Source organism: Ips typographus, linkage group LG11 (genome assembly GCF_016097725.1).
Source record: "Ips typographus isolate SLU linkage group LG11, UJ_Ityp_2.0, whole genome shotgun sequence".
Lineage (NCBI taxonomy): Eukaryota > Metazoa > Arthropoda > Insecta > Coleoptera > Curculionidae > Ips > Ips typographus.
This window is the reverse complement of record NC_138432.1, coordinates 71112-84530: the sequence shown is the minus strand read 5'-3', so window position 1 is coordinate 84530 and position 13419 is coordinate 71112. Positions and strand designations below refer to the sequence as shown.

The 13419-nt window shown below is 33.0% G+C and overlaps 1 protein-coding gene across 1 annotated transcript; it reads left to right on the top strand.

Moving 5' to 3' along the window:
• The first annotated feature begins 11765 nt into the window (after positions 1 to 11765).
• LOC145735772 (uncharacterized) lies at positions 11766 to 13200 on the top strand. The gene is made up of 2 exons (XM_081989825.1): positions 11766 to 12609; positions 12993 to 13200. The coding sequence occupies exons 1-2, from the start codon at positions 11819 to 11821 to the stop codon at positions 12994 to 12996; spliced, it is 795 nt and encodes a 264-aa protein (XP_081845951.1). The 5' UTR covers positions 11766 to 11818; the 3' UTR covers positions 12997 to 13200.
• The last annotated feature ends 219 nt before the right edge of the window (positions 13201 to 13419 follow it).

Sequence of the window (13419 nt, the reverse complement as noted above, 5' to 3'; positions counted from 1 at the left end):
TGTCAGTGTACACATAATAATATTACTTATTATTGTGGTGTTTAAGACTGAGTCGTGGTTATGTTAATGAACATGGCTTTAGGTAAACAAAGCCAGCAGCTTATCCCTGCTTTAATATCGTTTTTTGAACCTGAACGAGATCACCGAGGTTCTTTTATCCTTTTGGCTGCTGTGAGAGAAGTAAAACCAAAATTATTGCATTAGAGTTTTTTGTTTATCAACAGTATTTTTAGCAAGTGCAAAGCACTTAGACTGTTCCCACAGTTAGCCTTATATCCCAGAAAGTAAAGCCATGCATTTCGTTGAGTTCACCTAAAATAGGTTTATATAGGCAGTCCTAACTAATTGAATCTCAATATATGAGATGTATGAAGAAAGTAAGTGGTTTTATTTATTTTATGTTCTGTTCATTAATGTTTTGGTAACACTTTGTTGTAGAAGAACTCATAATCCTGGAAAATATTTATCAAAAGTTAAAAAATAAAGAAGTATTTGTTGGTGGATGAAAATTATTGTCTAAAGTGCTTCACAAAGTTGTCAAAATATGTGTGTAATTATTATTAATTAGTTATTTGCAATCATACAGATTTTTAAACTAATTACATAAATAGTATAATAAATTATTAGTTTTTTAAGATCGTAACTTTTTAATACAATATGATATTGAAATAACTACTTTGATTTTTCTTTTAGAGGCACAACATATAGTTTTAGCAATTTTCAAAAGGATTAGGGAATAAACCTCCATATTGACTGATATTGTTATTAAAATATTTCTGTTAAAAACTGTGCCAACTTCTATATAAAAAATAAATAAATACAAAATTGATGTAAAGTTCAGGTTTTAATGATAAATAAAACATCTGGCAACGTGGTGCGTTAAACATCAATGACGTGCATCGGCCGATATAGTGCCGAGCCTTATATTTCTGAGCATGCTTTTAGATAAGGCTACATATACTCGTAAGACATATTAGCATTAGAGGTTCAGCAATGCAGTTTACTGAATCACCTAATGATGATATTGTTATATTGTGTAAAACATAAAAGACTGTTGATAACAATTCTATATGTATATGAACACTGTATTAGTTTATAAGTCAACTGTCATGTGTGTCATGTAAAAGATGTCAAGGGTAGTAGTTGTAGGAACTCATCGTGCCATGTCATGTATTTTGTTTAAACACTGATTTAAAGTGCAATAAAACCATTAAAGTTAAGTTATCTTTTATTGAAAACTACATACAAAGAATCAACAAATCACAAAGACCACTGTAAACTGCAATGATTTTCACTTTTCAGTGAATGTTAAGGGGGGAGTAGGGTTTTGAGGGTTCAAAAAAAGTGATTTTTTTTATTGCATATTATGAAAGTATAGTAACTCAAGAATGTTGTCTGTTAATATGAAGTCAATCGGAGCAAAACTCACAAAGATATAGCTTTGGAAGTAGGCGTGTCTCGAACGACTACCAGGGTGCGTATTCTTGAAACAAGGGAAGGGACTTCTCAAGAGAAAGACCTGTAGAATGTGACAGGAACCCGCCATTGTCAGCTTCTTCTGTCACATTCTATCAACACTTTGCAGACGCGGAGTGTAACAGTCGTGTTGTATTTTATTACTCTATTTCGTTGTGATATTTTTGTTGTTCGCAAAATGCCGAGAAAAGTTTCCAGAGAGTGTAGAAAGGAGACTGGTAAAAAGTTGTATCAAGCTAAAAAAATAGTTCCTCCGCATAAACGAAGAAACGATGACGATATTGAGGCAAGAAGTACGTCAACGAAAAAAATCAGGCTAAGTTTTAGCCAAAAAGTTGCTGAAGATACAGATAAGCATTTCAGAATCATTGATTTTCTGTTAGTTTTTTCAACAATTTCTACGTTAGTGAAGTGTGCAGTTTGTGATAGTACAGTATCATTTCAGTGTTGTGGCAAAATAGGTCTTGGTTTCAAGATAAAAATAAAATGTGAAAAATGCAAAGAACCTCGTTACGTTCCGTCTAGTAAACGAGTAGATAATCATATGTATGAAGTGAACTACCGATTTGCTTTCGTGATGCGAGTTTTAGGCTTGGGATTAGCTGGTTGTGACAAATTCTGCGGACTGATGGATTTATCCAGTAATTTCGTATCAAAATCGGTATACAACACTTACTTGAATAAAATGTGCTCCAGTGTGACGAATGCCGCAAAAAGATTTTTTGTTTCTGCGATTGAGGAAGAAAAAGCAGATATGTGTAGAGAACAAAATATTGAATCTTCATCAGAATTAACCGTATCAGGCGATGGAACTTGGAAAAAACGTGGATTTTCTTCTTTGTATGGCGTGGCTTCCTTGATTGGATATTACACCGGAAAAGTCATCGATGTTCTCGTAAAAAGTTCATACTGTCACATGTGCGTTACTTGGAAGAATAAGCTTGATTCTGCAGAGTTCGAAGAATGGCAAGAGAACCATATAAATGAAGATCAATCGGCAAATCACCATGGAGCATCCGGTAACATGGAAGTCGACGCAATTGTCACAATGTTAATAACGTTAATATAATATAAGTTGTTAATTATGTTGAATAACGTGAAGATTCGCAACTATATTGGAGATGGTGACTCGAAAACATACAGGGTGTCCCACGACGAAAGACCTCGATTGATATTGGAAAAAGTATAAATAGGAGAGTTTTGAAAATTTGGTAGGATACTGATGTGGGCATGCCCAATCCAACTAAAATATTTTCAAGATGGTTGCACTTCCGCTTATACCGGAAGTCGATCACAACTTTATTATTTTAAATAGAACACCCTATATATTATTACATATTTGGATTCCTCACAAAATTCTGACCAACTTTTGTATAGAATGCCCTATGCCTATCTCTAGCCGTTTTCGAAATATTTGATGTTTTTCCAAAAAAGTGACAGTTGCAACGCTCAACATATTTTTGTACTATGTTAAAACCGTATTTCATTTTGCAATGAAACTTTGGGTTATTGTAAATAAAGGATCGTTTTATTAAACTGAGGGTGCGTAACGACTCATTTGTATACAGGGTCGTCAAAAAAAAATCATAAACTTGCCACTAAAAAAAATGAAAAATCTCAAGTTTTTTAAATGGAAACCCCCATTTTTTATGACGGAATCATTTTGAGCATTAAAAATTACTATAAGTTTCAATTTACTTGCCTATACCTAAATCCAACCCATTTCGTTTTATTTGAGAATAAACATTTTTTTATTAGGCTGCATGCTCGGCTGCATGGTTGGAATTAGCTGGTACTCTAGTTGGCCATGCTTTTGACACACGGTGATATTGGAGACCTGCAGGGCATGTTAATAACACTAGTTTTGAGTGTTTTGACAACTGCAAATATGCCGTCGCGGTTACGTTATTCAAACCAAGATTACTTAAATCTGTTTATTATTTACGGAGAATGTGATAAAGTTGTGAGTAGAACATGTGAGGTATTTGCCGCTCGTTATCCAGAAAAACCAAAGCCATCACGAAAAGCTGTCAAGCAAATAATTGAAAATTTTAAGAATACGGGATCTGTGAAGATAAAAGCTATTAAAACAAAACCAATCCTTAATAATGTCACGAAGGATAATAAATCAAATTTATTACTTGAACGGAAACATTAAAAAATGTTTATATTACTTGAGCGGAAACATTAAAATTGTGGAATGCGGTCGGAGTGCAACTGCAATTAAGATGCATTTGCTGAATTGCGAAATAATGTGGAATGTTTTCCAAGTACCGATGGTCGAAGGTCGTCACGAGTTGTCGGCTAGACGAGGCCAGGTCTGGGAGTTTTGATTGGTGGAATCAGTGTCTGGAATGCTATAAAAAAGAGGTTGCACCCTAGAGAGGAGTTCAGTTCAGTTCAGTTCAGTTCAATCAGTTCATTCCAATCAATCCAGTTTTGCTGTGCACCACGTCGGAGAAGGCAGTACCTAGCCAGAAGACTCCGCTCACGCCACAGAATGTAGTCGTCCTGAATTCTGCAACCCGCACCGGGTTTAAAAATTAATTAAATAGTAAACCATCTCTTAAACTATAATAAATCGCAAGTGCCAAACCCTCCACGAAGCTGCCCTCATAATTGTTTAACAAATGTAAGTATGTATTTGTTATTGTAATATTTTGTGCATGTAAAAGGTATTGTTTAAAGTGTTACTTTGGGAATTATGTTTGAAGGTTTTATTCCGATTCACTAAGTTGATAAACCAACCATCTTGTCAATTAGTTTTAACTGTCATTTAGTTATTAAATTATATTTTCCTACCAAGTGGTTTAATTCTACCTCTGAAACAAAATCTCGGTAAAGGCGTTTATTAAAGTAATAAACGCACGTCTCGTTTAACTTGTTGGGCCAAAAGGGCTTTTCAATTTAAACGTGACATTTGGTGGAGGCGCCGATTTTGTGTCAGAATGACATTTGGTAGAATTGTTTCAAGTAGATGAAAAACACTGCTAAAAAAAAAAAGTGATTTTTTAAACCAGAAAAAATATTTTTGATTTTTCTTATCGTGAATGAAAATTACCTCTTTAAAACAAAAATATATTTTTCTTTTTGCATAATTAATTTTGTCCTACATTGTCATTTTGAATATTTGTTTGCTAAATTGTTAAAAGCAAGTCAGTATTACTGAAACGATTGTGTCTTATGTTAAAAAGTCAAGAAATTAATGGCTAATATAACTTTACGTACAGCACTGGCCGAACAAAAAGCCCCGGCCATCCCTAAATTTACGTGTCCACCTACGTTTAATCCATCAAGTGATTGCCCCATTACATTTTTAAATAAATATGAAAAGTCCGCAAGATTAAACAACTGGACTTATTCTTTTAAGATTTCATATTTTAATAATTATTTGGACGGACCAGCACAAGTTTGGTATCAAAAATATGTAAATGATCCAAAAAATGTTTTGAATACTTGGGCAATATTTCGAACAGATTTTCTAAAAGAATTCGCAGGTGACCAACCATTTCGTAAACTGAAATTTAGATTAAACACGCGTAAACATCGGGACAATGAAGACATTAAAACTTATTATTATGACTTACTTACCTTGGCAAATGAAATTAACCCAGACATGTCTTTTGAAACTTTTAGAGATTATTTTGAAAACGGTTTAAATCCGTCGTGTTTTGAAATGTATTATTTGCTAAGCTCTAATAATAAAAATTTGAGTGATTTAAACCAACTAGTCTTGAAAATAAGTGATATTAAAGAGCGTGTATTATTTAATCAAATGAATCGGCAAAGTAAATTTTACATTTCGGACGGAATGAATTTTCGGTCTCGTAATGATCGGTTGAAAAACAAATTCGGTGGTAATCGCACTTGGTCAAATAAGTATTGTAAAAATTGTGAATTTCAGTCCAACAATTATTGTGGAAATAATAATTACAAAGGGACCAAGTTAAACAAAAATGATTTTTACTATCAAAACGTGTCACGAGAAAAGCAAAATTATTCTAGGTTTGATCAAAATCGCGGTATAAGAAATAATAATACCAGAAATTGTTCATCAAAATGTAAAAATTTTAATCGAGGTAGCAACAAGTTTTACAATTTTGGACGAAATAAGAATGTTTCTACACATCAGAATCCTAGTGAATGTGAAAACTCAATGTTGTGTGTCGATGAAGTTGCTCTAAACTCGACAAACAGTAAAGATAGCAATTTATTGTCAATCGAAGCTTCAATAAATAACGAAGACAATTTGTTTGATGTAATTTTAGATACAGGATGTGAACCAAATTTAATTGATGTAAATCTTATAACTAACATGTCTTTATCATCAGAGAAAATCCAATTAAATTCGGTAGGAGGTTATACTTTTAACCCAGTTGGTACTTCGAAAGTAACTCTAAAAATTAACAACATAAAGTTGGATATTGAAGCATTAGTAGTGAAAAATCTTTCTAAACCTCTAATTTTGGGACATAATTTTTTATCAAATTTTAACGCAATGATTGATTACAATAAAAATATTTTGAGTTTTTCAACAAACAACAACAATAAAGTAAGAGTTAATCTCAATCGACCTGATTTAGATGTTACATCTAAAAACCAAGTTCAGAAAGAGTATCTAATGGGTGTAGAAATTTCTGACGTCGAAAAAACAGTAAAACCTGTAATAAAATTAAAAGTTGCTCGAAAGTATATTGTAAAACCAAATACGCAAATAACGTTAAGATTGAAAACCTCGAATAATGGACCTGATTTAACAAAATGCATTTTTATTAAAAGAGACAGTTATTTATGTCCAAGAAATCTGTGTGTAGACACACCATTTTTGCAAAATGGGCACAATTTATACATTAAAATTGTCAATAAGGGATTTAGAACAGTTCCTATTTTAAAGCATTCTGTTATAGGTAAATTCGACGTTAATGAATCAATCAATACAAATACGACAAAGGATTCAATGTTATGCATTTCAGAAAAACGCAAATCAAAAACTGCTAATAAGTTTCAGTCCGATTTTCCTGTTCAATCGAAAATGTTACATCCTAATTTACAGACAAGTAACATAAATGAAATCGATAATATAGATTATCGAAGAAACGTTGCGATGTTTAAATCAACTCATAAAACTTCACACCAAAATAGAGACACAGCTGACCAAGTCGAATTAAAAAATGTAACATTCCCAGTATACGAATTTTGTGGATTACAATATTCAAAGCAAAATGTGTGCTTTTAGCATTTCTATTTAGTAAAAGTTTGTATAAAATTTAAGCTAAAAAAAAAAAATAAAAAAAAAATAAATAAAAAAAAAAATCAAATAGTTTGGAGAAAAAATTTAATTTTACATACTGCAGCATGCTATTAAATTAATTTTTAGATGTCTTCTAAATGGGAAGTTAAAAATAAAAGCGGATTGTGTTATTTCGATGTCGAGGTCAAGCATTCCCGATAACGACAAAAAATGTGCCGATGCGCTAAATGAAACTTCTAATTGTCGACAAATAATTTTTTACTTATTATGTGTAGGTACCCGTTTTAAATAAAAGCATAGTGCAGAGTTTAAAGAGGATTTCCATATGTTTCCACCGTTCAAAACTAAGAGTACATAAAAAATCGAAGGTTATTATTTGGTTGCTTGCAAAAATCGCGACATTAGTGGAAAATAAAGTAAAGCAGACTAATTAGTTGTCTTTGACGCCGCGTGCCGGTGTGACCGACTTGCTTTATTGCACTCGTCTCGTCGCATCGCCGCGAAGGTGTCGATAAGAAAACTGCTGATTGATGAATTTTAATGTTTTTTTTTTTTTTTCTAAATGCACATGATAATTTACCTACATGGAATAACAAGTCGAAATGTTGCATTGGCTAATAATAATTAAACTTGATTTTACTATGAAAAAAAATGACAACTGATTTAAAAAGTGACCCAAGTTATTTTTTTGAATACGAATGGTAAATGATACATTTGTAATAAAGTATTTCTGAAGTGATATTTAAAACATTCAACACACATACTACTCGAATGAGACGATAGGACCCACACATCATAATAATGTGATTTTATTTTTACTTTATTTCTGCTGAATTTCAACCTGTTAAATAATTTTAACCTGCTATTTAATTGAGGTGAAAAACGCTAGCTGAGCGTAATACCTTATTATGTAAGTGGCACATAGAGTTTGTTTCTTTAACCGACCCGTTGTAATGAGTTTTATGAGTACTAAAGTTTCAACTTACATGCAGTTGAACTATTTTTGGTGCATCTGTACGAAGATGTCCAGCTCAAGATTCATGATTAAATAAAATAATTACTGGATTGCCAATGAAAAAATATTGGTATCTTTTATAAAGGAGTAATTTAAATACTCAAGAATTCAACAGGAAAAACAGTATAATTCAATGTTGGTAGGAGTATTAGCTCTCAAAGTAGTTGTTTCTGATTTTTCCCTTCTCAGTTGAGAAGTTTCTGATACAGAAAGGTCTGTACATGTTGAGAAATATTTGTTTTAGTGCCACACAGCAATACTATTTGCTGTTATCGATGTTAGGGCGGTGCATGATTTTTTCTCAAAGAACAAACCAAAAGCATTTTTGAATGCGAAACTAATAGCAGGCTGAAATAATTGAATGATGAAACCTTATACATACGTTTATTAGGTTTTGAAAATTGGGTCTTTGAAGCAAATCGATACTAGACTTCTTTAAACTCGGATATAAAAAGATCCATATAAAGTAGCAAATTTGTCAATATTTTCAGGCAACGGAGATTCCTATTCCTGACAGCAACCGGTTATACGTTATCCTGGAAGTTTGCGTATTAGTTGCTTTAATCGTTTACCTTAATTCCGTTTATAGGATCGTCTCATTACGATGTACAATAAGTTGTACAAATTTCTAGCAGACTGACTACGACTACTTTTTGAAACAAATATTGAACTGCTGAATAATTCAAAGTTACAAGTTACAAGCCCGATAAAGTCAAAATGCTCATAATTAAGTTATAAAAATTTTTAATTTTTATTTGCTTAAATGAATTATCCTACAGTCGGATATATTTTGTTTTTTTTTGATTAGATAATTCTTTTCTTATGCCGCAGGCAGATGGTGATCACTTTGTTATTTAAGTCATCGCGGTACGAACGTTCACAAAAACTGCGTATGGATAAATATCATTGTAATTTCATTTTGACATGCAAATTTTTAGCATATGAGAATAATTATTAAGAAAAATTGCCATTGTTATTATAAAAGTGAAGAAGTGTACACTTGAGTTTTATATCGTGATTTTTCATTGTATGAGTAAATCGATTGATTGAAAACTTTATGAAACAAAGCTGGGCTAAATACTTATTGAACATTGACAAATAAAGACTGGATTGCACGGTCAAAATGTCAACAGACTACTTATTACCTATGCTGGTTTTTATACTATTTGGAAAATAGTAAGACAGATACATGGTATATTTTGAATTATACCACACGAAATAAAAAGTTACACACAAAAATACATCAGCTCTTGGACTAAAGCAAAAGCGAACATCGCTGCTTATCGTCCGGCTGATAATCCGAATGATGATAAACTTTAGCCTTGATTCCGCTTAGTAAGACAAAGTGAAACTAAGACGGACAATGCAAATTTGTGGTAATGCAATAATCACAGTTTATTTTTTATTAAAAATAAACCAAGCCAGAAATGATTTAAGTTAATCATTTAATACTTGCGTTTGCATACTAATAACATATTTTTATTTTTACAGAAATCAATGAGGGAAAAGCATTTGATTGAGAACATTACATCCAATTTTTGATAAAAAAATCTTCTCCAAAAGGATTTGAAGTTAATTAGAAACGGTTAATGTTTCTGTATTTTTTGAAACAGGCAAATACGTTCTACTTTCCATAACATGAAAACTAGAGCGTCTAGAGCGAGTCGTTTATATTTACAGAGTTCAAACTTTTTAGTTTCAGGACCGGATTCCCGATTATTTTTACATGTCAATTAACTTTATAAAGTAATACGCAAGATTGCATGCAAATTAGAATTTTAATATAAGTATATTAGGCCTTAATGAACACATATTAACCTTTGTTCTTGTTTTCATTATATGTAAAAAAACCATGCACTTGAGGGAGCCATAAGGAGCCAATGTACTAAGTGACGCTGTGCAAAGCCAGTATTGGAAGACCAATAAAGATGACACTTAACCTTATCACCAACGTCAACCACGTGATGTTAATGAAACTTAAGCAGGAAGGACTATGAAATTGACATTGCTAGACTTCAACTACTGTACTATTTGGTGACCAATGAGGGACAAAGTCATGGACAGGGCAATTTATGATTGTGACAAACATTTTTGTGCGAACAATGGCGCAATACAAATTGCAAAATCAAAACTGCGCATATTGAAGTATATGGTGCGTAGTTAAGCGCTCCCCAAGATTTCAAATGTGTTATGTTAATTTAAGGGTTAGTTTAATGATTAGGATTACTATAATTTTTAGGTACGACGAAGCGATGACGGAAAATGGAGAAAGTAAGCTTTTTAGAAAATATATGAAAAAGAAAATTAAAATTAAAATCAAAATTTTCTCTTACTCCATTTTTCTAATAATATTATAATAAGATTAATTTTATATAAGGCTAGCGATAACTAGATTAATAATTAGCATTGTCAAATGTAGGAGTTACCTCTCTTAGTTTAAACTGGAGGGCCAGTTTCATGGAGGAGGGGCAAATGTCACGAAGGATAATAAATCAAATTTATTACTTGAACGGAAACATTAAAAAATGTTTATATTACTTGAGCGGAAACATTAAAATTGTGGAATGCGGTCGGAGTGCAACTGCAATTAAGATGCATTTGCTGAATTGCGAAATAATGTGGAATGTTTTCCAAGTACCGATGGTCGAAGGTCGTCACGAGTTGTCGGCTAGACGAGGCCAGGTCTGGGAGTTTTGATTGGTGGAATCAGTGTCTGGAATGCTATAAAAAAGAGGTTGCACCCTAGAGAGGGGTTCAGTTGAGTTCAGTTCAATTCAATCAGTTCATTCCAATCAATCCAGTTTTGCTGTGCACCACGTCGGAGAAGGCAGTACCTAGCCAGAAGACTCCGCTCACGCCACAGAATGTAGTCGTCCTGAATTCTGCAACCCGCACCGGGTTTACAAATTAATTAAATAGTAAACCATCTCTTAAACTATAATAAATCGCAAGTGCCAAACCCTCCACGAAGCTGCCCTCATAATTGTTTAACAAATGTAAGTATGTATTTGTTATTGTAATATTTTGTGCATGTAAAAGGTATTGTTTAAAGTGTTACTTTGGGAATTATGTTTGAAGGTTTTATTCCGATTCACTAAGTTGATAAACCAACCATCTTGTCAATTAGTTTTAACTGTCATTTAGTTATTAAATTATATTTTCCTACCAAGTGGTTTAATTCTACCTCTGAAACAAAATCTCGGTAAAGGCGTTTATTAAAGTAATAAACGCACGTCTCGTTTAACTTGTTGGGCCAAAAGGGCTTTTCAATTTAAACGTGACAATAATACAAATGTAGAAATTGCAATTTCTAACCAACTTTTGTGTACAATGCCCTATTCCTATCTCTAGCCGTTTTCGAAATATTTGATGTTTTTCCAAAAAAGTGACAGTTGCAACGCTCAACATAACATGCTTTGCAGTTCTCAAATGAAATGGGTTGGATTTAGGTATAGGCAAGTAAATTGAAACTTATAGTAATTTTTAATGCTCAAAATGATTCCGTCATAAAAAATGTGGGTTTCTATTTAAAAAACTTGAGATTTTTCATTTTTTTTAGTGGCAACTTTATGATTTTTTTTTGACGACCCTGTATACAAATGAGTCATTACGCACCATCAGTTTAATAAAACGATCCTTTATTTTCAATAACCCAAAGTTTCATTGCAAAATGAAATACGGTTTTAACATAGTACAAAAATATGTTGAGCGTTGCAACTGTCACTTTTTTGGAAAAACATCAAATATTTCGAAAACGGCTAGAGATAGGCATAGGGCATTCTATACAAAAGTTGGTCAGAATTTTGTGAGGAATCCAAATATGTAATAATATATAGGGTGTTCTATTTAAAATAAGAAAGTTGTGATCGACTTCCGGTATAAGCGGAAGTGCAACCATCTTGAAAATATTTTAGTTGGATTGGGCATGCCCACATCAGTATCCTACCAAATTTTCAAAACTCTCCTATTTATACTTTTTCCAATATCAATCGAGGTCTTTCGTCGTGGGACACCCTGTATAGTGGTGTTATCAATGCTGAACCTTATGGTGAAAATTTTCTAATCAATAAAAAAGAATGTGTTGGACACGTCCAAAAAAGGATGGGAACTCGTTTGATTTAGTCAAAAAAACTGTGACTGATAGTGAAACCAAAACTGGAAAAAAAATCCAAAAAAAAACTCTCTCAGGTAAAGGGAAACTGACTGCAAAAATGATTGATAAGCTCACCCAGTACTATGGTCGTGCAATTCGTTTCAATTCTAATTCTGTAGAAGAAATGAAAAAAGCCATTTGGGCTACTTATTATCATTATGCCTCAACCGATGCAAAACCACAAAACGAAAACTGCCCTAGCGGAGAAGACTCATGGTGTGAATGGCAGAAAGCTGCAGCTTCAAACAAGCTGAATAATTTCAAACACTCATATTCTGCTCTACCAACTGATGTTTTACAAGGAATCAAGCCAATATATGAAGATTTAAGCAAAGATGCTCTCCTAGAGCGATGTATTGGCGGATTCACACAAAATAATAATGAGAGTTTGAACCAGCTTATTTGGAAGATTGCGCCGAAAGTTGAGAGTGGTTCAGCAATTATCGTCGAATTTGCAGCTTCAGTGGCTGCTTGTGTTTTCAATGAAGGCTGTAAAGCTTATTTAACCTTCCTAGAAGAGATGGGAATCAGTACTGGTCCAAGTTGTCATGGATGGGCGCTTCTAACCGACGATATTCGAATGAACAGAGCAGATGAGCGAGCAGCTGAAACCGCTAAAAATGATAGAATTCGCCGCAGACTTGATCAAAAAGATGGTTTGGACATTCTTGACGCAAGGTCTATACTCTATGGTCCCGGCATTGATGATTCTATGTGAGTAAAATAAAAAATAAATAGCTTACTAAGTTTTATCAGGGTCCTTTCGCTACGAAAAACTGTAAACGCGTTTTTCTCAAATCGATGTTTTTTGAGTCGGTGCACTCTGTATCTCAAAATCTATTCAACCGATCGTTCTCAAATTTTATACAGTATTTCCTTACATAATTTATGAGGTAACCCTGTTGAGATTTCTTCGTTTTTGATTTTATTTTTTTTTTATTATGAACAACAATAGTCATGAATTTAAGCCAAAAATCGGTATTTTCACTTTCAAGTCTTGTAAAAAGTTCAAAAATAAAAAAAAAATGGAAAAACTCGACAGGGATACCAAGAGGGACATAAAAATTAAAGGAAAAACTTTGGTTATTTCATTTCAGATGATCCAGTGCTGAGGTATGACGTGCACCGCAAAATGTATTTTTTCTGAGGCGCCTGCGAAGAATTAATGCCGTTCGGTCAATTTTCAATATTTTTCAACCAATATTTCACAGAATATAGTTCAATTACTACTCTTTAATGTACAACAATCAGAAATAAATTTACTTTCACCGTACGCCCAAAATAAAATCTGTAAAAACCTGTTTTTTTCTGCCTTCAAAACCCTACCCCCCCCCCCCCTTAAGGAAAAGTAATAGATTAAGACGAAGACCAAATTATTTAAATGATTATGTTGATCATGAAGATATTGAACATATGGCTTTAAATGCAACATTATTTGTGGATGAAGTACCCAGAAATTACAGTGAGATTGAAGAAAGGTCAGATCGAGTCTTTTGGCTCAATGCCATTGAAGAGGAGATTGAA